The sequence below is a fragment of the Sphaerodactylus townsendi genome, linkage group LG15 (assembly GCF_021028975.2).
Source record: "Sphaerodactylus townsendi isolate TG3544 linkage group LG15, MPM_Stown_v2.3, whole genome shotgun sequence".
NCBI classification, from domain to species: Eukaryota; Metazoa; Chordata; class Lepidosauria; order Squamata; family Sphaerodactylidae; genus Sphaerodactylus; species Sphaerodactylus townsendi.
In genome coordinates, this window is record NC_059439.1 from 30,840,561 (window position 1) to 30,868,288 (window position 27,728).

The 27,728-nt window shown below is 47.4% G+C and overlaps 1 protein-coding gene across 1 annotated transcript in view; it reads right to left on the reverse strand.

Moving 5' to 3' along the window:
• Positions 1-6,688: 6,688 nt before the first annotated feature.
• The window catches only part of DOC2A (double C2 domain alpha), a 55,709-nt gene continuing 34,669 nt past the window's right edge, over positions 6,689-27,728 (reverse strand). The window contains 11 exon segments of the mRNA XM_048518414.1: positions 6,689-7,309; positions 8,805-8,900; positions 9,225-9,307; positions 10,683-10,744; positions 10,746-10,832; positions 13,720-13,750; positions 13,752-13,774; positions 16,876-17,002; positions 17,103-17,212; positions 21,643-21,717; positions 25,145-25,224. Coding sequence (XP_048374371.1) covers positions 7,179-7,309; positions 8,805-8,900; positions 9,225-9,307; positions 10,683-10,744; positions 10,746-10,832; positions 13,720-13,750; positions 13,752-13,774; positions 16,876-17,002; positions 17,103-17,212; positions 21,643-21,717; positions 25,145-25,224 — 905 coding nt within the window. The 3' untranslated portion in view covers positions 6,689-7,178.

The window sequence follows — 27,728 nt, forward strand, 5'->3', positions numbered from 1 at the left end:
GNNTGCTGGGGGGGGGGACTGTATGGCCTCACACCCCTGCTGACCTCCCTGTCCTCCCCAGCTTTTGCCCTGACGTCTCCAGGGATTTCCCAAGCCACCCCTGGCAACCATAGCACCTTCTTCTTGTTGTTGTTTTGAGGGTAGGGAACAGCAGGAGGAACGTGGGTGTTTTAGAGGCAGGTGAGGCTGAGGAAACGGGGGATCTGTCTGTGCCAAGTTAAAAAGTTTGTAATTCCAGGTGCCTTCCCCCCCTGCAAAAGGGACACTCTTGGGTTAAAGGGGCTCTCCGCTCTGTACTGTATCAAGTCTGTGTTGTGGGAAGATGGAGAAGCTTATCGCTGCCGGTTCTGCCATTTCCAAAGGTTGTTATTACTGCACATTCAAGTTTACATTGGAGTTGAATTAAAACCACTGGAGCCAGACTGCTTGATGCCCTCAGCAGAGCCAAGATCGGATTGCAGCGCCCCTGACCCAAGTGGGATGAGATCCCTGGAGAACATTCATGGGATCTGTAGACAACAGCCTCATTTAAAGGGCATGCTGGCCCAGGCCAAACTTTGCATCTGCACCAACCTACGGTTGGCTGTAAAGAGGCCTTTTGTGTGTAAAATAGGGAATGCTGTTGGCCTACCTTCCAGGGCTGTTGTGGGAAGAACAACAACAAGAATTTGGATTTATATCCCACCTTTCTCTCCTGTAAGGAGACTCAAGGTGCCTTACAAGCTCCTTTCCCTTCCTCTCGCCACAACAAACACCTTGTGAGGCAGGTGGGGCTGAGAGAGTTCAGAGAAAACTGTGACTAGCCCAAGGTCACCCAGCAGGAATGTAGGAGTGCAGAAACACATCACCAGATAAGCCACCGCCACTCAGGTGGAGGAGTGGGGAATCAAACCCGGTTCTCCACTATATTACACTACCTCTCAAGAATATATATGAAGTGCTCTTAACTCACTGTTGCTGACAATTTGCCTTATATTCGCCCCCTGGAACTGGCTATGTGGGGCACGGTGGCTGGAACAGACCGATTGTGTGGGGTGGCTTTCTGGCTCTCACTGACTCTCTGTTGTTACTTCTCAGGAACAAGAATGCTTCCAAGAAGAGCTGAGAAAAGCACAGAGGAAACTTTTGAAAGTGTCACGTGATAAAAGGTGGGCTGAAGGGAGGAGCAAATTGGGGAGGGGGGGGGGGAGCTGGGTGTGCGGCCTGGAACTGTAAAATGTTCCGGAGTGATAGATTAGAAGAAGGCTCTCCATCTTTCTTCTCCTCGGCAAGATTCCTCTGTCTTTTACAAGCGCATGACTAGAAGGAATACAACAGGCCTTTCTTTCACTTTGGCCCCTTCCGCACACGCAAAATAATGCGTTTTCAAACCACTTTCACAACTGTTTGCAAGTGGATTTTGCTATTCCGCACAGCTTCAAAGAGCACTGAAAGAAGTTTGAAAGTTCATTATTCTGCATGTGTGGAATGAGCCTTTCACATCTTAAGTTGGTGAAAAGAGATCTGTTTTGTTCGTGCTGGAAACAGTACGAAGTACAGGAGCCCTTTCAGAAAAAAAGGTAGCAATTCTGTAATGGAGGGGAGGGCTGAGTGGGGGACAGTGCAGATGTGAAGGGACAGGATTTGGTTTGGCCAAAGCCACCCAGCCCCGGCCCCGGAATCTCTGGCCCCTTCCGTACACGCAAAATGATGCGTTTTCAAACCACTTTCACAACCACTTGCAAGTGGATGTTGCCATTCCGCACAGTTTGAAAGAGCACTGAAAGCAGTTTGAAAGTGCATTATTCTGCATGTGCGGAATGAGCCTCTGATTCCAAAATAGCAAGAGGTGCACGAAAATAAAGAAAAAGTGTCTCTGAACATGTGCAGGGTGCTCCCCCCTCTCCTTCATCTTGTCTTCAAAGATTTAGGACTAAGGATCGAAATGTTGAGAGTAGCTGGGGCACCTTCCAAAGGGTTGTGAGTTTTATAATGCGCTCTTGTCAGAAACAGAACTACTGGATTGGAGTTAGTATAATCTCTTCTGCTTCTGCCTGTTTCTTCCCTCTAGTTTTCTACTTGATCGCCTGCTCCAATATGAGAATGTGGATGAAGAATCTTCGGGTAATTTGAGGCTCACACATATTTGGGGTAGCAGATCCCTCCCGTACCAGTCCTTGTATATGGAATAGGTCGAGAGAGTAGGGTCTATAGGGAAGTGGTTATAATTTCAGGGCTTCACAGTTTTTCCAGCTGGGAATGATAGTAGGGATTCTGAGTAGGAATGTCAGAAGATATTTTCTGATATTTGTTACGTACACTGCATGGCACCTGGAATCAGTGGTGGGATCCAAAAATTTTAGTAACAGGTTCCCATGGTGGTGGGATTCAAACTGTGGCGTAGCGCCAAGGGGCTGGGCAGGGCACAATGGGGGTGTGGCAAGGCATTCCAGGGCGGGGCATTCCGGGGCAGGGCTGTGGCAAGGATGCAGCCGCTGCGCCGGTCCTTGGGCAGGAAACGAATGCACGCAGGCTACCACGCACGCTGGTGCACCTCCTGCTAGACTTTTTCATGTTCTGCGCGCTACTGCTGAGAGGAGGGGCATAACTAAGGCAAAAATCACGGGGCAAAATCACCCATTAGTAACCCCCTCTCGGCACACACAAATAATTAGTAACCTACTCTCGGGAACCTGTGAGAACCTGCTGGATCCCACCTCTGCCTGGAATGTTGTAATCTAGCTGAACAACAGGTCTGAAAAAGCCACTGATATAAGCAGTTGTCACCCAGGCAGAATATAAGGAGAGAGCTCTCCACTAAATATGCAGCGGCCAAGAAGGCCAATGCGATTCTTGGTTGTATCAATAGGAGTATAGTGTCTAGATGGAGGGATGTAATTGTACCTCTCTATTCTGCATTGGTTAGACCTCACCTGGAATATTGTGAACAGTTCTGGGCATTGCAATTCAAGAAGGATATTGACAAGCTAGACCAGAGAAGGGCAACCAAAATGGTAAAAGGTCTGGAATCCATGCCCTTCAAGGAGAGACTTAGGGAGCTGGGGATGTTTCGTTTGGTGAAGAGAAGGTTAAGAGGTGACATGATAGCCCTGTTTAGATATTTGAAGGGATGTCATGTTGTTGGTGAGGGAGCTAGCTTGTTTTCTGCTGCTCCAGAGACTAGGACCGGGAGTCATGGGTTCAAGGTGAAGGAAAAGAGATTCCACCTAAGCATCCGGAAAAACTTCCGGGCAGTGAGGGCTGTTCGACAGGGGAATGCACTGCCTCAGAGTGTGGTGGAGTCTCCTTCTCTGGAGGTTTTGAAAGAGACGTTGGATGGCCATCTGTCAGGAGTGCTTGGATTATGTGTTCCTGCATTGTAGGGGTTGGACTTGATGGCCCTTGGGGTCTCTTCCAACTCTATGATTCTATGAAATAGGAGGGGCCAAAACTATGAAGGGCTTTATATGTGACAGCCAATACCTTAGAATGAGCTCAGTAACAAATGAGTAACCAACAGAGTGTCTGCAGAATGGGAGCTAGGTAATCGGTAGTCCAGGTGTATACCCTGTCCAGGTAGTCCAGGTCCAGGTAGTCCAGGTCCAGGTGCATATCCTGTCTAGCTCCCGCTGCTAGTTGAGCTGCAGCATTCTGGACCAGTTGGCATTTCTGAGTTGATTTTGAGGGGAAAGGAGACGGACGTGAAATGCATTGAAGTAGTCTAGCCTCAGTGTTGCTGTGGCATGGATCCGAGTCAGGCGTATCAAGGCCATCTTATGAGGTAGGCTGAGTTGGAAGAAATCCTGTTCTGCGGCTGCATTAACTTGCTTTTCCAGTAATAAAGCTGGATCCAGTATGACCCCAAGGCTTGTAACTGAGTCAGCAAAGGTCAGTTGAACTCTGTCCGAAGTTGCCTTCCCAGCCAGCATTATTACCTCAGCATTTTCAGGGCCGAGTTTCAATTGGTTTACTTTTAGCTGGTTAACCACTGTGTCCAAACAGTGATTCAGGGCCCACTACCCCTTCACCAGGAGATTTGGATAAGGAGTTGTTCTTAAGTTTGCAGCAGCATTATTTACAATCAATTCCAATCAATTCCAAAGCCTTTATTGGCATTATAAATTACATAGTAAAAAGGGGCATTTATCTACTAACTGAGACATTAAAATACATTAAAACAACACTGAACATTCACATTCACAACCACGCCTTGTAAACTGCACACATAAAATAGTTTAGCTGTCACTACTATGTAGGCAATGATTGCGCCTGGCCAAATAGTGCCTCAAAAAACTTGCAACGTTCTCACATATGAAATCACAGGAACCGTTGAGTAGAAAATTCATAAAAGATGGTAGCCTGACAGGATTTGAGCTCTCTATCAATGGACAGATATACATAGAGCGTAACGACTCGTATATTGGACACATTGTTTAGTATGGTCAGCGTCACAATTCTGCCAGAACAAGGAACAGGTTAAGGAAGTGTGGTGGTAGAAATTTTTGGTCGTTTAGACTTTGAAGGGATGGTTTAGCTTCATCCTGTTTTTTTTTTAGGGCAAGACAAATAGCAGAGACAGATCAGACTGGAGGGCTCCAGGAAGTCCAGAGACAGTTTCTTGGGTTTCAATTAGGAAAACACGAGTTCAGAATTCCACTCAGACTGGAAGCTCATTGAGTAATCTCAGTTTACACACTGCCCTCAGCAGCCTAGATCTGGCCTCTTCCGTGCATGCAGAATAATGCTCTTTCAATCCACTTCCACAACTGTTTGCAAATGGATTTTGCTATTGCGCACAGTAAAATCCAGCTCCAAAGTGGATTGAAAGTGCGTTATTCTGCATGTGCGGAAGGGGCCTCATGGTATTCCTCAGCAGGCCCTGATTTGGATAGCCTCAGGCTAGCCTGATATCATCAGGTTTCAGAAGCTAAGCAGGGCTGGCCTGTTTATATTTGGATTGGAAACCTTCAGCAGCAGTGGCGTAGGAGGTTAAGAGCTTGTGTATCTAATCTGGAGGAACCGGGTTTGATTCCCAGCTCTGCTGCCTGAGCTGTGGGGGCTTATCTGGGGAATTCAGATTAGCCTGTACATTCCCACACACGCCAGCTGGGTGACCTTGGGCTAGTCACAGCTTCTCGGAGCTCTCTCAGCCCCACCTACCTCACAGGATGTTTGTTGTGAGGGGGGAAGGGCAATGAGATTGTCAGCCCCTTTGAGTCTCCTGCAGGAGAGAAAGGGGGATATAAATCCAAATCCTCCTCCTCCTCCTCTTCTTCTTCTTCTTCTTCTTCTTCTTCTTCTTCTTCTTCTTCTTCTTCTTCTTCTTCTTCTTCTTCTTCTTCTTCTTCTTCATCTTCATCTAAAAGAAAACTGCTTTGGAGAACGTGTCTAGTAAAGCTTGTATTGTAAATAAATAACATAAATAATAAGGCTCCAATCCTGAGTGTGCTTACCGAGGAGTAAGTATCACTGATACATGCTTAGAATCATGCTGAGCAGGGCTTTCCCTTTTCTGAGTATCCCTAAAAGTTGAGGCTACGGCTGGCCTCTTTGCCCAGCTGAACAGCAGGAAGGACCGGCCCTGAGCTGGCTATCAAGGCGTGATGGATACCCACCAGGGACCCACAACCAATGCTAAGTAAGATCCATTGTTGGTTTATATATTTAGATATACACTACCTTTCAGATAGAGCAGCATATACCAGGGTAAATCCTGAACTGACTGCTACAAGAATCATGAATCAGTCCTCGTCTGGAAGCATACGTCCCGGACTACCAAAAATTGCCGGCTGCTGCTTTCCCGAGGCAAAAAATACAAAGGGTGCCTGGTAAACAGTGCAGTATTTCCCCCCTGTTTTTTTTTAAACTGGTAGGTGGGAGGGGAGATGACGTTTTCTTGCCTGTTAAGAATTGGTGGGAATTATTGCAGAGGGCCTTTTTGCCTCCAAGGGTTGTCAGGAAGAGAACTGAAGCTTGCCTGCAGCCTGTTGTGTTACTTGGAGGGCGTGTGCCAGAAGAAAGGCCCTTCAGTTTTCTTGAAAGGAAGCCAGAAGGCTGCAGCTAATTGAAATTGTTCAAGGATACTAATTGCATATGTCTGTCGCTTGGAGTAACGAAAGCAGGGATAGGAATTGAGACAGCAATAAGGAAATAGTAGGGAGTGTTGGACTGTTAAGAAAAAAATTTATCTTGGATACCTCGCAAGGGCTTTCCTTTTACACAGGTTTGGTGCCCACGTCCTGTAATTCCTGATGATGGGCCAGCAAATAGCCTGTACCTGAAATTTCATGCCAAAACTTGGTGTAAAACAGTGATAGCAAACCTTTTCGAGACCGAGTGCCCAAATTGCAACCCAAAACCCACTTATATATCGCAAAGTGCCAACACGGGCAATTTAACCTGAATACTGAGGTCTTAGTTTAGGGAAAACGGTTGGAGTAAGCTTGGTGGTAGTCGGTGGCTTTGCTTTGAAGCAACTGTGCAACATTTCCAACGGGAGAATCACTGCACCCTAGAGGGTTTACCTGTAGCAAGCCATTACTGCTGTGCAACCAAGCTTACTCCCAGGTAAAGCGGCTTTTAGTTCTTTGCATGAAAAATCAGTAATGCACAGGGTTACCTACACTGTTTCCCCCCAAAACTAGGTCTTGTGGTTTAATGTGCTAATAATCGAGCCCAGTGGCCCAGGCCAGCCTAGATGTGTGGTTTTTTTGGGGGGGGGGGGGCTCTGTCTGTGTGTGCCCACAGAGAGAGCTCTGAGTGCCACCTTTGGCACCCGTGCCAAAGGTTCGCCACCACTGGTGTAAAAGGACCAAGGAGTGATTCAAGAGCCATTGTCAGCTGGGTGAGACAAAGGGAAGGTTGTAGAGGCAAATCTGAAAGAAAGGTATACTTCTTTTTGTGGCTGTTCATTGATGTCAACGTTTTTGTACCAGCGGCCATCTTGTCTTTGCTTCTCTTAGGCTCAACCCTGTTCTTCCCTCGGTTTCCCGCCTCCCACTTTGGCCTCTCAAGACACCACACCGAGGAGGGGATAGGCCTCCGCTTCAGCCCCCTCCCACAGCATAATATAAATGGGACACCACAACATCGTGAACTGTAAACCGCAAACGCCCTCGTGTGTTAGTGACTCAGGCTGCCTCCTTTGTTCAGGTGGCAAGGAGGGCAGATGCGGTTCCGTAGGCAGTCAAGATGGCACCTCAGGGGCCAAAAGTGGAGGATTCTGGGAGTTCGTTGGTGAGTGTGTGCCAGTGCTCGAGGCGTTGGTCAGGGTCTGGAAGGGAGAGAGCTGCAGTGTCTGCATTCACCATGCCCCAGCCCCAGAGCCCTCCTGCAAGGGGAAAATTGAAGAGGCCAAATGGTGCCTAGTAGTTTTTTCCTAAACTGCATTTTCCTTCCTGTAGTAAAGTGGGATCGCTTAAATAAAGGTGTGGTTTCCAGGCTGCATGGTCGCACTCTAGCAACATTCTCTCCTGACAGTTTCGGCCTGCATTCAGGGCTGGTAATCTCTGTGAGGATCTGATAGGAATGGAGCAAGGGAGTATATATACTGTGAGTGGTCAAAAGGTGAGGCCCTCTGAATAGAGTAGCCTGGTATGTGATTCACAAAGAAGTCTGTAGCCTGGGAGTAACAATGAAGAGCTAGGTCAATAGGTGAAATTTGGAATAGAAGTATCCTGGTCTTTTTTAAGTGCTGTGTGGTTTCCGGGCTGTATGGCCGGCATCCTGGCTCCTTGTTTCCTTAGTTGCTATTGGGTCTATAGTTGTCCAGGTTTCTGCGTGGAGCTGATCAGTCACCGCCTTGATTCTAGAGTTTTCAACACTGACCTCACAGTGCATATATATAATTCCCACTTCGCTTTCCATTCCTACTACTTGATCCTTCTGAAGATGCCACAGATGGTATGTAAACGCCAGGGAGAGAATGTTATAGAACACGGCCATACAGCCCGGAAACCACTCAGCACCCCAGTGATTCCGGCCGTGAAAGCCTTCGACAATACATTGATCACTAATGGATGCAAACAGTTAGATCTGATTCTAATCCAACCATGGAGACCATCAAGATTTTCAGGATGTGAGTGTGCAAGAATCGAAGGTCCCTTGCTCAGGTCTGATGGATGGGAGAGCCAGCATGGTGTAGTAGTAGTTAAGAGTAGGTGGATTCTAATCTGGAGAACCAGGCTTGATCCCCCACTCTTCTACCTGAGTGGCAGAGGCTTATCTGGTGAACCAGATGTGTTTCTGCACTCCTACACTCTTGCTGGTCACAGTTCTTCAAACTCTCTCAGCCCCACCTACCTCACAAGGTGTCTGTTGTAGGGAGAGGAAGGGAAAGGAGCTTGTCAGCCACTTTGAGTCTCCCCAGGAGAGAAAGGTGGGATATAAATCCACACTCTTCTTCTTACGGTGAAACAACCAATGTGGGAATTGTGGTTCCCTCCTGCACCCCCCGCCCCCAAAAATATATATATCGTGGGAACTGTAATTTGGTGAGGAGGCTGTGAATTCTACATTGGGGACAGCATATTGCCACAAATTATGGAACTTAAAAAAATAATCACCCCCCCCCCATTTCCATTATGGAGCTCAAAGCAACTTCTGTAGGATTTAAAGACTGTCCCTCATGCAGGCACCGATGAGGCCCAAGCCATGATTGCTATATTGTGTGTGTGTGTGTGTGTGTTCCCCGTCTTAGCCGGTTCCTTAGAGAAAACAGGGAAACTTACCGGTAAACCAGTTTACGTCTTAAACCAGTTTCTTTTTGAGGTCTCACAGACACCACATAACCCACTCACCCCTCCACCAGCTATGCTGTTTCTTACCAATGAAGTCGTTGGATTTTCCAATGTCGTAATCCCAGACTGTTATCTCCAGAGATTTCTGACCAAGATCCGTGTGCTCAATCTCATAGAAAAACTTGTGAAATGGGGGAAATATAGAGCTGAGAGAGCAATATTAGAAAGTCCTATATTCTGAATTCCACACGTCTGCCATTCATATGACCTTTCCTGTTTATTTTGTATGTTAATGTGTATCTTAATGTTCTGTCCATTTCCACTGCTGGTTTTCCTCATCTGCATGTTCTTTGCTATTTACATAACAACACTGAGCATTGCATTCTTAAATGGAGAATGTTTAGCTGTAGGAAAATAGATAATAAGACGAAATGGATTTATGAAGCCACACTAGCAGGGGTGTGAGGCAGCCTCCCTCCAGAACATGTCTCTGTTTTCCTTCGTTCACCTCGTTGTATTCGGGGTTCAACGTCTTCTTCTTCACAGTCGTTTTGTGCTTTGACTTCTTCTCTTCGTCTGGCTTGAGATACCTGCCAAGAAACGGAAAATGAGTCTGTCTGTCTAGACTGCCTGTCTCCCTCCTTCCCAATGAGAGATCAAGGCAACCAACCAACTTGAAAATTCTATGACTAACTTATGCCGCCATTAAAACATAACGCACATTGTGAAACCTGCAAGCAATGGTGCAGTGGGCTAAAAAAGTAGCAGGTGGATAATCTGCAGAACCGGGTTTGATTCCCCGCTTCTCCACAGAAGAGTAGCGGACTCTAATCTGATGAAACAGGTTAGTTTCCCACCCCACACATGAGGGACTGGTGGGTGATCTTGGGCCAGTCACAGTTCTCTCAGAACTCTCTCAGCCTCACCTACCTCACAAGGTGTCTGATGAGGGGAGAGGAAGGGAAGGAGTTTGTAAACTGTTTTGAGACTCCTTACAGTTTTCTTAAAAAGAGGCAGAGGTGGGATCCAGCAGGTTCTCACCAGTTCCCGAGAGTGGGTTACCACCATTTGTGTGTGCCGAGGTTACCACCAATCTGTTTTCTGTTAGAAATTCCATTGTGGGTCCAAAAATCATAAAGTCCCTGTTGTTTCCTGCGTGGCTGGTTGTGCTGCAAAGTAGAAAACAGGATAATTATCCCTGTTGGGATGTTTCAAAAAACATGTTTTAGGAAATATGGTAAAAGTTCCTTGTTTATGAAAGTCTCCTCTTTGATTTCTAGAAACAAAATTAAGTATTTGAAAGTATTGGCATTTGACAGGCAGTCAATTGGGAGGAGAAGTAGCTTGCTCTGCTGGCAGTAGATGATAGGACTCATATAGTGAGTTTAAATTATGGGACAGAGAACAGCCAAAATTAGGAACTTTTTTTTACAGTAAGAGTTTTACACTAACAGAAAAATTACACGCCCTCACCAAAATGCCTGGCCACTTCGCTGAGCCCCACCAGCCCCATTGGCGCTATGCCATTGTTTGAATCCCACCACCATGGGAACCTGTTACTAAAATTTTTGGATCCCACCACTGAAAAGGGGGTATAAATCCAAACTCTTCTTCTCAGTATTCAGAGAATGTAGCAAACAAATATACCTCCTGGACCTCTTCAGAAAATGAATCCTTGTTGTAAAGACAACCCACTACAAACCTTCCTAAAAAGCAATCTGAGTTTGTATAATGTTGTGAATTCCTACATGATACCCCTGAGGTGATCCTCTCAAAATATGTCTCCAAACCCACGTTTTAAGGATGAAAAACTGGCCATGCACTATCTTCAACCCTCGTTCTTCCCTTCTCCGAGGTGAATTCTTCTGCCCCCTCTTCTGGTTAACTGTTGTTTATGGCACGTTATGTTGATCATTTACCCACCCGCTCCCCCAGCAACCTTATGTTCATCCATAAAATCCTCACGTTTTTACGTAGGGGTCGGAGTAGCCACACACATCCACAGCGCATGCATGGAGGATAGACACGCAGTAGCCCGCGGGCGCCTCAGATGTACACAGGGCTGGCGCAAGATGCGGCCCCTGCCTCCAGGGCCCAGCCAGCCGGGGGCTCTAACTACACAGTAAGGAAGAGGAGAGACGGGTTGGACATTTTTGCTTGAAATGCACACCCAGCAAAAGAATCCTTGCACCCCATAATATCAGGGCATTCCCGGGCAAATGTTGACGGTTCTTCATTCCACTTCATGTCCTTGAGCTCCTAAGTCAGTGGCTGCTTCGCTTCTTCCTTTTCCAGCTTCAATATGGCTTCCTTCATCTACCCACTCAGATTCCCACCACACTGTCTACCAGTGGTTCTGTCCTGCTTCTTAACTGCTGCCTGATCCCCTAGCCTGGTCCCCAAGCAACCAGCACCCATCTTTTTAATAACTTTCCAGGTGCCCGGACGGGCTTTTCCCCATGGTGCCACGCCGGTGCATTCTTTCTGAAGTTGCCCGCCAGGGTCGCAAGGGAAGAGGTGAGACGCAGCGAGCATTGTCCGGTGGAGAGCTACAGGAAGTGTGATCCGTGGATCTGGCAACTCTGCTGTGGTCTGCTCCCTGGCACCTTTTATTAGGGTTTCAATAGGGGTGGACCGGGAGGCGGGAGAGCTGGGAGAATACTGTACAGTACATGACATCAGCTGGGGGTGGCCTACGTATGGGAGGAAACGTCATGCCTGGGTCTAATCCATCTGGGGGGTAGGCCTTTGTCCCTTTGTCTGGGACATCTGGTGACCGTGAGTCAGGTAGTTCATGACCTGTGACTCACGGGGGTCTGGGGACGGTGAGCGTGTGCGCCCAGAAGGACACAGATGGCACAGGCATTCCTGCGCTCTTTCTGAGGCTCTGCTGAGTTCGCGGGGCTCATCCCTACAAACTCTGATAGTGAAAGGGCTGGTGAAAGGGCTTGCCCGGCTCTGGCCCTCCTAAAGCCCACCCACCAGTCTCTCTCCTCCCTCCCTCCTGTCGCCCTCTCCCCTTCCCCTTTCCAAAAAGAAGGCATTTCTTTGAATTCCTTCCCATTGCAGAGGCAGAAAAAAAGAGTGAAGTTGCAGTGGAGGAGGGAGGGCAGGATCCCTGCTTTCTCTGCCCAGAGCTTGCTAGAATCTCATCCCAAAAGCCACCGGTATATTTTCACTGCTGCTGGCTAAGCCCCTCCTTTCCGCCCCCCACGTGACTAAATGGCTTCCCGCTTCAGGGACATTTGGACCTCAGATGTCCACTGGCTGCACTTCCCCTGCTGTTGCCTCTTTGCTTCAACAGTGCCATCAGGCTCTGCTGATTTGAAACATCAGTCTAAGAACCTGTTTCTGATTGGAGGAACAACTATGTTTTGATTGTTCTTACGCTTTTGCGCTCCGGCTCTGGTTTTAATTGTTTTAATGATCTGTGGGGTCTGGGGCGGAAGGGTGTGGTTTAAAATGTGAGTTTAGTATGTGTGTTTTAAACTGTTATCTGCCTTAGTCTTGATGACAGAATCGTGGGATAGAATTTTTGTAAATAAACAATTTGGGAGGGCCCTTGAATGTGAAATGTTTTTGTTTGATTATTTTTTTAAAGAACAGGATTCTTCATAGACTAGATGCCTCTCCACCCTATTAAAAACCAAAACCAACATTTGCGAATTGGGATAAGGACTTGCAGGTTAAAAGGTGATAACATTTTGGCACCTGGCATTTAAAGCCACAGGTTTTCCATTTTATAAACATTAATTAATTGTGCCCAATAAATTATTTTGGAAAAATGTGTAATTGTTTATGTGGGATCTAATTGGTGTTATAACATCAAGTCATGATGTTATAACATCAGGTCATGATGCTATAACATCACACCATGGCGTTATAACGTATGCTAATAATGTGTTACAACGTATGCTATTAAACGGCATAAATCCGACATATAGTGGCCAAATTCTCACTATTAAGAAATAACCTCCTGGGTTCCTCTTTCTCTCTGAAACATGCACTTTATGAAATAGGAGTCGCTGCTTTACTTTCTCAAACTGTATTTGGATTTCCTCGTTTTATGTTACGTTTTTTTAATGCCTAATAAAGGTCTTTGAACTTGAACATCATGACGTGATGTTATAATAGCAGGGGCTGATGGGAATTGTAGTCCCTAACATCTGGAGTGCCAAAGGTTCGCCACCACTGTTATATCATCACATGATGGTGTTATAATATCAGGTCATGATGTTATAACATCAGGTCATGATGCTATAACATCTCGTCATGATGCTATAACATCACGTTATGATGTTATAACACCATCTTTTGATGTTATAACATCCTGATGTGATATTATAACACCATCATGTGATGTTATAACATCCTGACGTGATGTTATAACACCATCATATGATGTAATAACATCATAACGTGATGTTATAACATCATGACGAGATGTTATAGCATCATGACCTGATGTTATAACATCATGACCTGATGTTATAACATTAGAATAGGAACAAATTAGGGTCTCATTCTATTTCTACCAGCATGGCCAATTGGCCATGCTGACAGAGGCTGATGGGAATTGTAGTTCCTGAACATCTGGAGAGCCTAGGTTCCTACCCCCGTTATAACACTATCATGTGGGATGTTATAACACCATCAAGGGATAAAGAGATATAGTAGGGAGGACTATATCTAGATAAACACGGACTACAATTCCCAATTGGCCATGCTGGCAGGGGCTGATGGGAATTGTAGTCCATGACATCTGGAGTGCCAAAGGTTCACCACCACGGTGTTATAACATCATGACGTGATGTTAATTGAGCTATTCTAGCAGGTATGTCAAACCTATATCTTAGCCTATGTTTTTTTTTTTCAAACGGGATGTTGCTTTTAACTCCCACCCTTCCCTTAGGATACACTGGAGTGAAAACCAGCTTATATAATTATGCATTAACTGTTACATAATCCTTTAATGAGGAGTAGGAGGAAGAAAAGCTCTCACCTCTCTCAGGTAGCAGGAAATTCCACGCAGCTGTCATGGAGGAGGGAGAAGCCAGCTGTTGAGAAACAGGGAATTAAGCCAACATTAGCAACTTCTTCGGAAAGGGCACGAGACAGTACTGTGTTGTAGTGTGTGTGTGTGTATGCTGGTCTGGGAGAGACAGAAAAGAATTCTTTCCTGAGTCGTCAAAGAAGAGTTTGGATTGATATCCCCCCTTTCTCTCCTGCAAGGAGATTCAATGGGCTTACGATTCTGTCCATTCCCCACCACAACAAACACCCTGTGAGGTGGGTGGGACTGAGAAACCTCCGAAGAACTGTGACTAGCCCAAGGTCACCCAGCCAGTGTGTGTTGGAGTGCAGAAACACATCTGTTTCCCCAGATAAACCTCCACAGCTCAAGTGGCAGAGCGGGGAATCAAACCCAGTTCTCCAGATTAGAGTGCACCTGCTCTTAACCACTACACCACGCTGGCTCTCAGAACAATCCGCCCCCCCAAAAGAAACATGGAGATGTGAAGAATGATGGATGCGCATTCTGAATATTGTTGTACTGTCCTTTGTGTAGCCAAGAAAGAATTAAGTGTCAAGGTAAGCTAAATTAAACTGCAACGAGAAAAGATGGATTGCCCAACCAGGATACATTCTGCAAAAAACAAAACCACATTTCCTTTTAAAAAAATTGCACAAACAAAACCAGATTACCATTTTCCCCTTGCCCCTGTTGTATAATTTTTTATCAGATGGTCCTCTTCCCCTCCTTGCCTCTACCACTGCCAACAAATTGTAGTTGAATAGTACAAAATGATCACTGATATAAATAGGATTGTGGGTTTGCTGGATATCTCTATAGTTTGGCCAAAAGCTACCCCAAAGATCTTAATGTTCACTAATGGCTGTGGATATTTTCTGAGTTGGGGGCGGATGGTTGGGAGATGGTCTCCGGAGAGAACTGGTTCAAATGAAGAAGAAGAAGAAGAAGAAGAGGAAGAAGAAGAGGAAGAAGAAGAAGAAGAAGAGTGGGATTTATATCCCCTGCTTCCTCTCCCTAGGAGACCCTACATAACTTCCGTCTCCCCCCCCCCCTCACAACAAAACAACTCTGTGGCAGGGTGGGCTGAGAGAGTATCTCGAGAGTCTCGAGAAGCTGTGACTCAGGGCCCACAGTCACCCAGCTGGCGTGTGGAGTATACAGGCTAACTGAATTCCCCAGATAAGCCTCCCACAGCTCAGCTGCAGAGCTGGGAATCGTCCGAAGCCCTCCAGGATTAGATACATGAGCCTTAACCTCCCACGCCACTGCTGCCCGTGTTCACTGGTGAGTAAGCTCCCACCAATAAAAACAGGACTCACTTCTGAGTTAGACTTGCTGTCAAGAATTAGTCCCCTGTTCTTAAAAGAGATCTTGGAGAAGGTAACACCAGAGGCGTACCGCTCAGGGGGACATATGGGGTCAAATGTCCCTGGGCTGCTAGGGTAGAAAATCGCCCCACACTCCTCCTCCTTCCCCCCCAAGTCCATACACTGACTTTCAAGACCTGGTGCAAAAAAAGTTGTTTGGTTGTGGTGGGGGAGGGCAGTCGCCCATAGGGGGATGGGGGAAAACTCAGATTTTGCATCTGGTTACATTTTCCCTAGATATGCCTCTAGATGACACTTTTCCCGTTGAAATGAGAGGGGCCAGTGTGTATGTGCTTACGAGAAACGACTCAGCAGCTTGGGGTGGGACAGAGAGAAGGAAAGCAGACAGAAACCCTTGTGGTTGGTTGAAGATTAAACACCTAGTGGAGGATCTCGCCTCTCTGCATCTGATCGGATAAAGCAGACGTTGCCCTATAGGAGCACGGGCCCTTGTATGTCATCAAGAAAGTAAATATCAAGGTCAGGGTTAAAGAATCCCCAGTGTTCTCTCACTTGAGAGGAATCTGCTCAGATCGTATCATTCCTGGAACTTTTCATGTGCAATCCACGTTAAAACTAAAGAATCACAGATAGTAAAATGCTTGGCAAATCTGGGTTGGGGGAGTGGACTCGTGCTAGGTGTGAGATCCATGTGAAGTACCCACCCCCACCCCCCCCAACACGGGTTTTATACTGTGGTTATACTGCATTTATTTGCCTGTGTGGAAGAGACTTCAGATGAATTGTTGGGCTATCTAGCCCTGGAACTTTTCAGGGAAGAGAGAACGATCGGGGATTTTCCTGTGGTGTGGGGAGTGTAATTGATTTCTGGCAAGTTCTGTTAAATTTGGGAGCCCCAGGCTAGAGAAAATAAGGATTTTACTCTCTTGTTGCGTTTGGATTGGGTGAGTCTGTGATACCGGGGCGGTAGAGAAAGCCAGTCTCTGCACCAAGCTAAAAACCTGTTAGCTTCAGAGCCTTTCCTCTACCCTGGCAAGTGGCTGAATGCTATGCCATAGAACAGTGGTATTTAACCTTTGGTACCCAGATGTTAAGGACTACACCCCATCAGCTCCCTGCCAGCATGGCCAATTGGTACCCAGATGTTCATGTGGACTATACTCCCATCAGCCCCCTGCCAGCATGTGGGCTAATTGGCACCCAGGTGTCTGCGGACTACAATTCCCATCAGTCAGCTGCATGGCCAATTAAGAATCTAGACAAGTTATGGACTACAATTCCCCATCAGCCCCCCGCCAGCATGGCCACTGGCACCCAGATGTTCATGGACTACAATTCCCATCAGCTCCCGCCAGCATGGCCAATTGGCACCCATGGACTACAATTTCCACCAGTCTCCCTGCCAGTATGGTTACCAGCACTCCAGGATGTGCATGGACTACAATTTCCATCAGCCCCTGCCACCATGCTGGCAGGGGCTGATGGGAATTGTAGTCCTGAACATCTGGAATGCCAAAGGTTCGCCACCACAGCCATAGAATATTCACAACCATTGCACCTGTGCAGGAGGGAGGATCTCTTATGGAATGTTAGCCAGGAAAGCAGATCAGTTGGACTGAGAGGGGGAATATCTTCAATGGAGAACAGGGGGCTGTGGTCTTTTTTAGAACACAGCCATAGCTGGGCAAGCAGGGCCCTGAATTTAAGACCCTTCACTGTAGCTCCTTAGAGTTCATGACTGACTTTGGATGGATGGGGTATAACATAACCCCTTCTTTTGTCGTCAGATTCTCACTGGTTGTTGCCGTTCCAAACACAGGTTGAAGTGTCTCTTCTGGCTGGGCCGGAGGCGCCTCAAGGGCACCCGGGTCTCTCCAATGAACTCATTGTGAGTCAATTTATCCTCGTCGCACACAGAGATCCTGGGGAGCGAGAGACAGAGAGAAGGGTGAAAAGGGTGTCCGGGTCACGGGAGCGTCGCAATAGAGGGGGTTAACGTTTCCAGCAGGGCGGGTTTCTCACCGCAGAGTTTTCCGAGCCATGTCCTCAGCTGTTATCCCGTTGTATGTCAGAGCCTCGTTCCACACGGGGTTGAGGGTGTTGTGCTGGGTTCGCGTTTTCAGCTTGTTGGCCTGGAGGGGAAGAGGAGGGTTGGGTGGAATCGGACCAGTATATCCCAGTGACCTCTTGTTTTCAGGGCCAAAACTGGGAATCAGGAAGTTATGACACAGAATGTGCATACATTTGCTCTGGGTTCTTCCCGCTTTGTAACTTTCCAGCTTCAGCTCCATTATATTGTCGAAGGCTTTCATGGCCGGATTCAACTGGTTCTGGAGGGTTTTCCGGGCTGTGTGACCACGGCCACACAGCCCGGAAAACCCCCCAGAACCAGTTCAGCTCCGTTCTTTCTAAGCAAGAACCCTGCCTCAATGTTTCAAGAAGAAGAAAAAGAGAAGGAGGAGTTTGGATTTATACCCCACCTTTCTCTCCTGTAAAGAGACTCAAGGTGGCTTACAAGCTCCTTTCCGTTCCTCTCCCCACAGCAAACACCTTGTGAAGTAGGTGGGGCTGAGAGAATTCTGAGAGAACTATTAGCCCAAGGTCACCCAGCAGGAGTGTAGGTTCCCAAGATTTTTGGGGGGGAGAGGGGGCGCAGAAGGGAACCACAATTCCCACATTGGCTGTTTCACAATGAGAAGAAGAAGAAGAGTGTGGATTTATATCCCACCTTTCTCTCCTGAGGAGACTCAAGGTGGCTTACAAGGTGGCCTTTCCCTTCCTCTCCCCACAACAGACACCTGGTGAGGCAGGTGGGGCTGAGAGATTTCAAAGAGAACAGTGACTAGCCCAGGGGTAGGGAACCTGCGGCTCGAGAGCCGCATGCGGCTCTTCTGCCCTTGCACTGTGGCTCCATGAGCAGAGCCGCTGGCCCCATCCTTGCCGGCCCTGCAGGCAGCAGGGTGTGTGCACCAACTGCCCAAGGGTTGCTTCATACAAGGCCAAGGGCTTCCCCTCCTCGCCAGCCCCCCCCGTTGGAGTGGGGTGGGCGCTTTCCCGGCGGCCGGTGAGGCCGAGCCACCGGCTTCATCCTTGCCCGCCCCGCAGGCAGCAGGGCGGGCGCACCAATGGCTCATGGTTGGCCAGCTGCCTCGCAGGCTCTCCTCGCCTCCGGGTTCGAGCTGGGCTGGTGTTTTCCGGGCGGCCGCAAGGCCGAGCAGCTGGTCTCTAATCCTTGCAGACGATCCATGCACCCCTAGAATGAGTGGGTGCTGTGAAAACCCAATGTATATAGTGTTATCTTTATTTTAAATGTCAAAAATTATTTGTGGCTCCAAGTGTTTTCTTTTCCCATGGAAAACAGGTCCAAATGGCTCTTTGAGTGTTAAAAGTTCCCTACCCCTGGACTAGCCCAAGGTCACCCAGCAGGAGTATAGGAGTGCGGAATCACTTCTGGTTCACCAGACAAGCCTCTACCACTCAGGTGGAGGAGTGGGGAATCAAACCCAGTTCTCCAGATTAGAATCCACCTGCTCTTAACCACTACACCACGCTGGCTCTCAAGGCAAGCTCTCCTTTTTAAATGCACTGGAATCAAACAATCTGTGCACAAACCCAGCCTGGAAAACTCATTAGGAACATCGGTTGAGTAAAAAAAAGCTTTCAGATGCTCAGAATTAACCAGGACAGCGGTGGGGAACCTTTGGCACTCCAGATGTTATGAACTACAATTCCCATCAGCCCCTGCCAGCATGGCCAATTGGCCATGCTGGCAGGGGCTGATGGGAATTGTAGTCCAGAACATCTGGAGTGCCAAAGGTTCGCCACCACGGAACCAGGACATGAAGTCGTTAGTAAACCTGTTATTTTCTCCCATTGCCTATGATGGAAGTTTGGTCTTGCTGATGTTCATGGGCAACGGCTGTCAACAGGACTGGGTTTGTCTTCTCCCTTTACAAAGTTCTCCATTCTAAGGCCATTAGTGCATCTTAGGATAGCCGATTCCACATTCTGGCATGACTTCTCATCATTTGTGTATACGAGCCGGGGCTGCCAACCTGCAGACGGGGTTTGGAGATCTCTCGGGATTACAACTAATGGCCGCACTATAGAGATCCGTCCCCCTGAAGAAAATGGCAGCTTTGGATGGCATTCTACCCTGCTGAGTTGCCTTCCCTCCCCAAATTCTGCCTTCCCCAAGCTCCACTTCCAAATCTCCCAGAACTTCCCAACCCAGATTTTATTTTATTTATTTGTTATATTTATATACCGCCCTCCCCGAAGGCTCCGGGCGGTTTCCATCAACAATAAAAGTTTAAAACATCATTATTATATATAATTTATCTAAAATACATAAAATATTAAACTATAGATGGCTTCAGCTGCTTCTATTCCCTTTATGAACCACGATGGGAGGCCGAATGTTTTATGGCTGAAAGTTGACATCATCGGCTGGCCAAGCGCCTGGCGGAAGAACAGATCCGCTTTACAGGCCCTGTGGGAAACTTTATTAGTCCCGCAGGGCCCTGATCTCACCCTGGAAGCCTGTTGTTCCTGGTGGGGGCCAAGAGCAAGTAAAGCCCTGGCCCTTGTAGAGAATAACGGATCAGCCCAGGGGCCAGAGGATCACCACAGGCCCGCCCCTCCGATGAAGTGGGAGGGGGGCCTAGAAGGGGGATATAGGGAGAGACGGTCCCTTAGATAAGCAGGGCCAAGGCCGCGAATGGCTTTAAAGGTCAATACCAAAACTTTAAACATGACCCGGTACTCGATCGGCAGCCAGTGTAGTTGGTATAGGACCAGAGTAATCCGGTCCCTAGCTGTTGTTCCAGAGAGGAGTCTGGATGCGCAAACCTAACGAGCCCGGTAACTCGTGCACCTTCTGCGCTGTTTATTTTCTACCATAGCCTTTTCTCCCTTTCCTCTTCGATTCAACACACCCGCTGTCCCTGCCGCATTTCTCCTCCAGTCTCAGGTATCTTAATTCTCAACCATCTGGAGAGTCGAAGGCTTTCGCGGCCAGATTCAACTGGATCACATTTTATACTATTGTCCAAAGTACAACGCACAGAGAGAAGCCCTATTACCATTGATAAGGGGTAAAAAACCGTCCAAAATATCAATGGTAAAATTACCAAATAGTAATGATCCTGATATGCTTGGGAGATAGGCCAGCTACTTGTTAAAGGTCATGTACCTAAGAGATGTGTAACTGTATGAATGTAACATTTTGCATTGAAAATTCAAAATGATAATTTTCAACCAAAGATACCTGAGCATAAAGTTGAGATGAAATCGGTATAAATGCAAACATAAACTATATATAAAATGAGTAATATTCTTCAGCCATGGCACCTCGGGGTTATTATAAAATGCATATGTATAGGCTCAATGTTATTTATTTACTCTATTTTAATATTAGGAAAATTTAATTGCCCTGTTGTTTGGTGGTAATTAATCAGTAATTCTCCAGAGCCTGAGGAGTGGATATATCCTTTTAGCAAATAGAACTAAATCGGGAAGTGCCGATGGTGTTGGATCTTAAATATAGTCAAATGGTATCTGTTTTACAAATTTGTTTTTGAATTGAATGGCTAAACCCTTTTAATCCATTTTATATTTCTACTAATGAACTGTCAAGTTGAAAAGCAAAATCCATAGATGTAACATATGATTTTAAACTTAATAAGTTAATAATAGTGTATAACCACTGTCTCATACCTAATGCCAATAAAGGTTATTGTGATTGTGATTGATGGGTTTTCCGGGCTGTATGACCGTGGTCTGGTGGATCTTGCTCCTAACGTTTCGCCTGCATCTGCGGCTGGCGTCTTCCGAGGTGTATCACAGAGGGAAGTCTGTTACACACTGTATCTGTGGCCCTTTCCCCACTCACCGTTTGCTGCGCGCTACTCTCGCTGAGTAGCGCGGAGTCCACCTGCACTGCCCACTACAGAGCGACAACAATACAGCAGCCTCTCGACTCACCTGCTTAACTTGCTTAAGCCTCAAAGCGTACTCAAAGCGGCCTTTGATGACTGACCCCGCTGGAGCTGGTGAGGCGATGGGGAAGCCACGCGGGAACACGACCCTGCAGCGCTAAAAGGTCCCTAGGGCAAGGCTTAAAATTAAGCGTCATTTTAAAAGTGGGGAAACGGCCTAAGATACACCTCTGAAGATGCCAACCACAGATGCAGGCAAAACGTTAGGAACCAAGATCACACCAGACCGGCACGCAGAGCCGGAAACACACACCAGAACCAATGGAGAGAGTGTGCAACCTCTTTTTTAGGCAGCTCCGGTGGGGAGATCCTGAATCACAAGTATACATAGGACTTGCTATTACCAAGAAGACCAGCAAAATATTTGTTCCCCTGGACTCTGAGCATCCCTGTGAGGTCCGTCCTCTCTGCTTTGGAAACACTGCCCTATTCGTATTCTACAGGGATGCAGACCAATGTTGACAAGTCCAGCCCCCCTGAGGAGGATTTGTTGGATATTCCACGCTCATGTTGGATTGTGTTAAGCTCAGAGACCGAGAAGCAATAGGGAGGGGGCACGTTACCTTGCAGGCCCCTGGCAACAGGTGGAGTTTCACGTAGGGATCGGCCAGACCGTTAAAATCCATCGGCTTCAACCCCTGAGAAGAGAAAGACGCCGCAATCATTTCCTTCCTCTCCAAACGAAGCATTTCCCACCCTGGTGCACTTCATTAAAACCCTAAACACATCCCACACCTTCCCCGGTGGACATTTTTTCATTAGTGACTCTGTCTGGAGGACGTTACAAATCTCCTACACGGAGGTAGGAATCAACATGAAAACCCCGGTGCGAATCAGAATGTCATGGCAGACTTTTTAGCAATGTGCGTGTGTAAGACATGGTCTGTCCCATGCGTTAATTCAGTTCAGTTGCTTTCCCACGATACCTTAGATCGGCCTTTGGGGAGCAGAGTACAACAATTGATTCTTTATTGACGGCTTACGTCTTAACTTTTGTTGGTGAAATGTCAGGTAGCCTGTCCTGTCAAGCAGAATGAAGAAAGGAGATTGATTTGCCAATTACGTTGGTCGTCACATATCTTCATATGAACCTACCTGTGTGCTTGGAATCTCCATAAAGGCCCTGATCTGTGTCTCACTCCCATCTGAGATTGTGTGTGGTTATATACATCCACACACAGACCTTTAAGGGCATAAAATAAAAATTTACATCAAGAGCTCAGTTAAAATACGGCAGGCAAGAGTGAAACAAGGAATCCAGCAACATCTTCGGTCCGTCTTTTGCTAGTATCATTTAGACGCAGAGACGTACCAGGGGAAAATGGTGCCTGGAGATATCCTTTCTCGCAAGGCCCCCCCTCACTGCTCTGGGGGGAGCCCACCCTGGCACCAGCCTGAGCTCTGCCCCTCCTGGCTGCCAACTCGAGTTCGGCAGCTCGGAAATAACAGTTCTCTTCTGCCCTCCCCTCTGGGCGGTCCTTACTGCTAGCTTAAACTTTTAAAAGCAAAGGCTCCAACAGACCTTCAGTTGCTTCTGCCCCTCCCAGAGGGAGGGCAGAACTACTGACGCTGGTTGAGAAGCTGGCAGCCGGGGAGGGCTTGGGAGCCGGTAACCCGGGAATGAGGGTGAGACTTGGGGGGGGTGTCCTCTGATTCCTTGGCACCCCCCATGCTCTGGAATGATACATGGGCTGAGAGATTGCCAGAAGCGGAGGCTGATTTTACTCCCCTCTGCGTGACCAGATCAGTGGCACCCGGGGACAGAGAGGGCACCCTCTGTCCCCTGAGCAAATACGCCATTGTTCAGAAGCAGTCTCGCCATTCCTAAATCTAAAGTAGGTGGAAGGCTGTAAATATGGGGTTCTATATATTGTCTTCTCTGCGCTTTATGTTTAGTACAATGCAGTAGGATGTGTCGGGCAGTTTCGGTTTGATTCCGAGAGCAGTTACATAGGCGTTCCTGGGAGGGAATGTGAAGGTATCTTCCTCTGGATGCATATATGATCTAGGCAGGCTGTTCTGGGCAATGACACACAGGTTCTAGAACACTCTCCCCAATTGCCTTCTTGACCAGATATCCAAAAGCTATTGTCCCAGTGGGTTTTGACCTTGCCGACAATAAATTATCTAGTTCTTTATTGTTTGATTCCGGCTGCCTTTCTTGCTTATGGCACTCACTGACAGTTTTATTATTTTCCTGTCGGTTGTGGTATTGTCAGTGACATTTTTAATTTCTTTTGGTTGCTTTATGGTTCTTTTTTTTTTGACTGAATGAGGCACAAGAACGCAGGAGATTAGAATTTGACTAATCTCCTTTCAATGTCAATTAGTGGCCATCCTGTGGCAGTGAGTTCCGCAAGCAATTACTCGTGGCGTGAAAAAGTAATTCGTCTTATCTACCTTCAGTCTATTGCTCCCCATTAGGTGCCAGCAAACAGAAAACAGAGGAGACCTTTTGGAAAATATTATATAGTTTAGTGAAATATGATTTTTTTTTACGCGACCAGCTTGCTTCTACACCAGTGGTGGCGAACCTTAACGCAGGTGCCAAGAGGTGGAAATAGAGCCCTCTTCTTTGTAAGTAACGCGTGCACAGCAGTGCCCCCCCACATCTATAGGTTGGCCTGGGCCGTGGGCTCGATTATTAGCTTTAAAACCCTCAGAACTGGTTTTGGGGAAGCAGTGTAGGTAACCCTGTTAAGCGCTGTTAAACCCCACTGATTTTCATGTGAAGAACTAAAGCACAATCCTTTACCAGGGAGTAAGGTCGGTTGCTGCTAGGGTCGTGATTCACCCGTTGGAAAAGAGTTGTGACCCGGTTGCTTCAAAGCAGAGCCACTTGACTATCACAACCAAGCTTGCTCCCCGAGTAACCTGCACACGCTTTGGAGCCATTTTTCTAAACTAAAACCTCCTCAGTATTCAGAGTTAGAATTGCTGTGTTGGGCACCTTTGTGATAAAACATCAAGTGGGTTTTGGGTTGCAATTTGGGCACTCGGTCTCGAAAAGGTTCGCCATCGTTGCCCTACACGGTCTTTGGAAGGATGTCGCCTTCAATAAACTCTTCCAAAAGTACCTTTGCACTGTTTGCCTTTGATGGGAATACAAGTCGTACATCACTCCAAGCGAAAAAATAAATTATGCTGAATCCTGGTACTGCTTGTGCTATTCTCTTTAATGCCGGTCCTCTTGGGATGCTTGGAATAGCTGCCAAAACGTCTAACTAGTTTGAAATCGTTGCAGAATTGCCAGAAGGGGAAAGACACTTCCAGCACTCATCCAAAAAAACACAAAAAACCACCCCCCAACAAAAAGAACCCCAGCAAGCCTGAAACCTTTCATGTGCACAGACCTGGCACAGTTTGTATGGAAGCCCCGCAGGGACATCTACAGGTTGGGATGAATGGGTCACTTAGAAAGTGTAAGAAAGAGCAAGGAGGTTGTGGGGAGAGACGGCTCCCGTGGAGGGCCAGACTGACTTTTGCTGTGTTTTCTGAGCTGCCGCATTGTTTCCCTGGCTCCCCCCCTCCCTCCTCTGTTGCCGTGGCAACCCCAGATGCCTGCGGATCCCCGGTCGCCTGGCGCGTCGCCGAAGTGCTTGAAGATGCTGCAAGCCCACCAACTGGGAAGGAAGAAGGGGTTTGTGTTTGTTGGCATGTATGCCAGGGTAGGGGTTGTGCAAACACAGGCAGCTGAAGGCCAAGTTGCGGGGGGTGTGTGTGTGTATGTGCGTGAGAGTGGCAGGGTCTTTGAGAGAGTCTGTCTCAGGGGCTTGCCGTACGCACACACACAAACACACCAAAGGACAGAAGAAAGGGATGGGCTGATTGCAGAAGAAGAGCAGACTGAAATGAGCAACGCTGGCTCCGTAATGAGATTTCCCCATCCCCGTGTGGCCTCTTTTTTATTAAATCATGTCCCTTTACTTGTGTGAGCCTCACAGGCGATGCTAAAAAAAAAAGTCTGCGGGTCTGGCTGGAAAAAGACATCAGCGGGGCCGGGGACAGTCTTCGCCCGCTTTTAGCGGGCAGAACCAGGCTTTTGAGATCAAGGGATACCGTTACCTTGGCCCGTAGGATGGTACAGTTGAGAGTGCAGCCTTCGGGATCATAAAGGATGTCAAATTCCAGAGTCCCCAGGGAAGCTAGAAAGAGGCCAGGTAATCAGCAGAATGAAGAAAAGGAATTAACATGTCAGTGGCAGCATTCGTTCCTGTCCCCTTCTCTCTCTCGAGTTATACTATTTTTTCTCTCTGCTGACTACACCCATCTGCCTACACACCAGCCTGCGTGCCTTTTTTTATCTCTCTCGTTTACTTATCCGTCACACACTGCCTGCCACCCATTGATATATGCACAGGGCCGTGCGGTCCGTGGTTTAAAAACACAAAACACAAATTCTGCCCTCCGGTACAGGGGAATCGGACTTGGTGCTAGGACATCTGAATTCTGTGACCTGTACGCCTTTAAAAAAATTATAGCCTCATTTATAAAGACTTAAATGGTGTAGCTTATTTTGCTGTTACTAGGTTATGGGACCAAGCCATACACTCCGCACTGACTGCTAGAAATCCCACTAAATTCCGTCCTGCTTTGGGAGATTTTGTCTGGCATTATTCATATGCCTCTGCTTCTTGTCTTTTTTTGGCCCCGTGGGACGGAAACTTGATGCTTTTTATTTGTTTCCTTTTCATTGAAAATTCAGGATGCTGAATTCGATGTCAAAACACGCTTCTCAAAACTCTCCACTGGAGGTTCTGCATCTGTTTACTAGGGCTGTGCAGTTTTCTTTCCCGTTTCTGTTGTCGTTCTGACACCTTCATTCATTTTCATTGTATCCATTATTACGCACGTTTGGTTTCATTATCACATCCTTTCCATTGCTGCTGGCTTCAGCTGGAAGCACATGGGGCTGAAACCTCTCCCCTTTCCATCCCAGGTGGACAATGTTTTCAAGGCTTCTGCCCCTAACATAAAGGACTCTCGATGTAACTCCTTCCCTTGCTCTGTGCTACAAGGAAGGTTCCGAAAAACCGACCTGCAAGAGCGGAAACGTCCTCATTGTACCCCAGCGATTCAAACCATGGAACATATATTGCTCGACTGCCCCAAATATGAGGGATCTAGGACCAGACTTTTTGCTCTTTGTCCTGTAATCTTTAATGAATACTCTACTGTGGGGAAGAGTACGTTTCTACTAAACAATTCTGCCTCCCGAGATTTTAACTTTCGTAGCTAGGTTCCTTACAGAAACTTTGAAATGATTACCTGCGATGGTTCTCATGTATGGGATACTTGTTTGGACAATGTTGGCTGTTATATGGATTCTATGCCTAATAAAGGTTTATATATATATATAAAGGACTCTCCATCCAAATTTCACATAATAGACAAGTACCCAGTTTTATCATAGCTAACAAAAGGCCAACCATATGAAAATTAATGGCAGTCATCAATCCACTGTTATTTCTCCTCGATTCTGTAATGGCAAGAAATATAACAAGCGGTGCATTTTTAGTTGGCTTTCGTTGATTGGGTATGGGCAACGATGACATATCTCTACTACCTATCACTGCAGAACCAGACCGTCTTCAGTTCCTCAAACAGAGCCCTCCGCCCCATGCCTTCTGAATTAACTTTGCATCCTCTGTCTAACAGAGGGCAAAGGAACAAGCGAAAAGGTCACAGAGCCTCCATGGAACCAGCATCCTTCTGCAAGCGTTATGCAGTTATAGTTACGTGATATCCCTTCAAATATCGAAACATGGCTGTCCTGTCACCTCTTAACCTTCTCTTCGCCAAATGAAACATCCCCAGCTCCCTAAGTCTCTCCTCGTAGGGAGCTGCGGATGTTTAGTTTGGTGAAGAGAAGGTGAAGAGGTGACATGATAGCCATGTTTCGATATTTGAAGGGAGGTCATGTCGGCGAGGGAGCGAGCTTGTTTTCTGCTGCTTCAGAGTCTAGGACCAGGAGTCATGGGTTCAAGGCAGAGGTGGGATCCAGCAGGTTCTCACAGGTTCCCGAGAGTAGGTTACTAATTATTTGTGTGTGCCGAGAGGGGGTTACTAATGGGTGATTTTGCCACGTGATTTTTGCCTTAGTTACGCCCCTCCTCTCAGCAGTAGCGCGCAGAACTTGAAGCAGTCTAGCAGGAGGTGCACCAGCGTGCGCCTGCATGCATTCGTTTCCCGCCCAAGGACTGGTGCAGCGGCTGTGTCCTTGCCACAGCCCCGCCCAGGAATGCCCCACCCCCGGAATGCCCAGCCATGCCCCCATCGTGCCCCACCCAGCCCCATTGGCGCTACGCCACAGTTTGAATCCCACCACCTTGGGAACCTGTTCCTAAAATTTTTGGATCCCACCACCGGTTCAAGGTGAAGGAAAAGAGATTCCACCCAAACATCAGGGAAAACCTCCTGACCGTAAGGGCTGTTCGACAGTGGAATGCACTACCTTGGAGTGTCGTGGAGTCTCCTTCTTTGGAGGTTTTTAAAGAGAGGCTGGATGGCCCTCTGTCAGCAGTGCTTTGACTCTGTGTTCCTGCACTGCAGGGAGTTGGTCTTGATGGCCCTTGGGGTCTCTCCCTACTCTATGGTTCTATGATGGTGAGGGTAAGGCATCCTGTACTCAGCACTTGCTCAGATCATT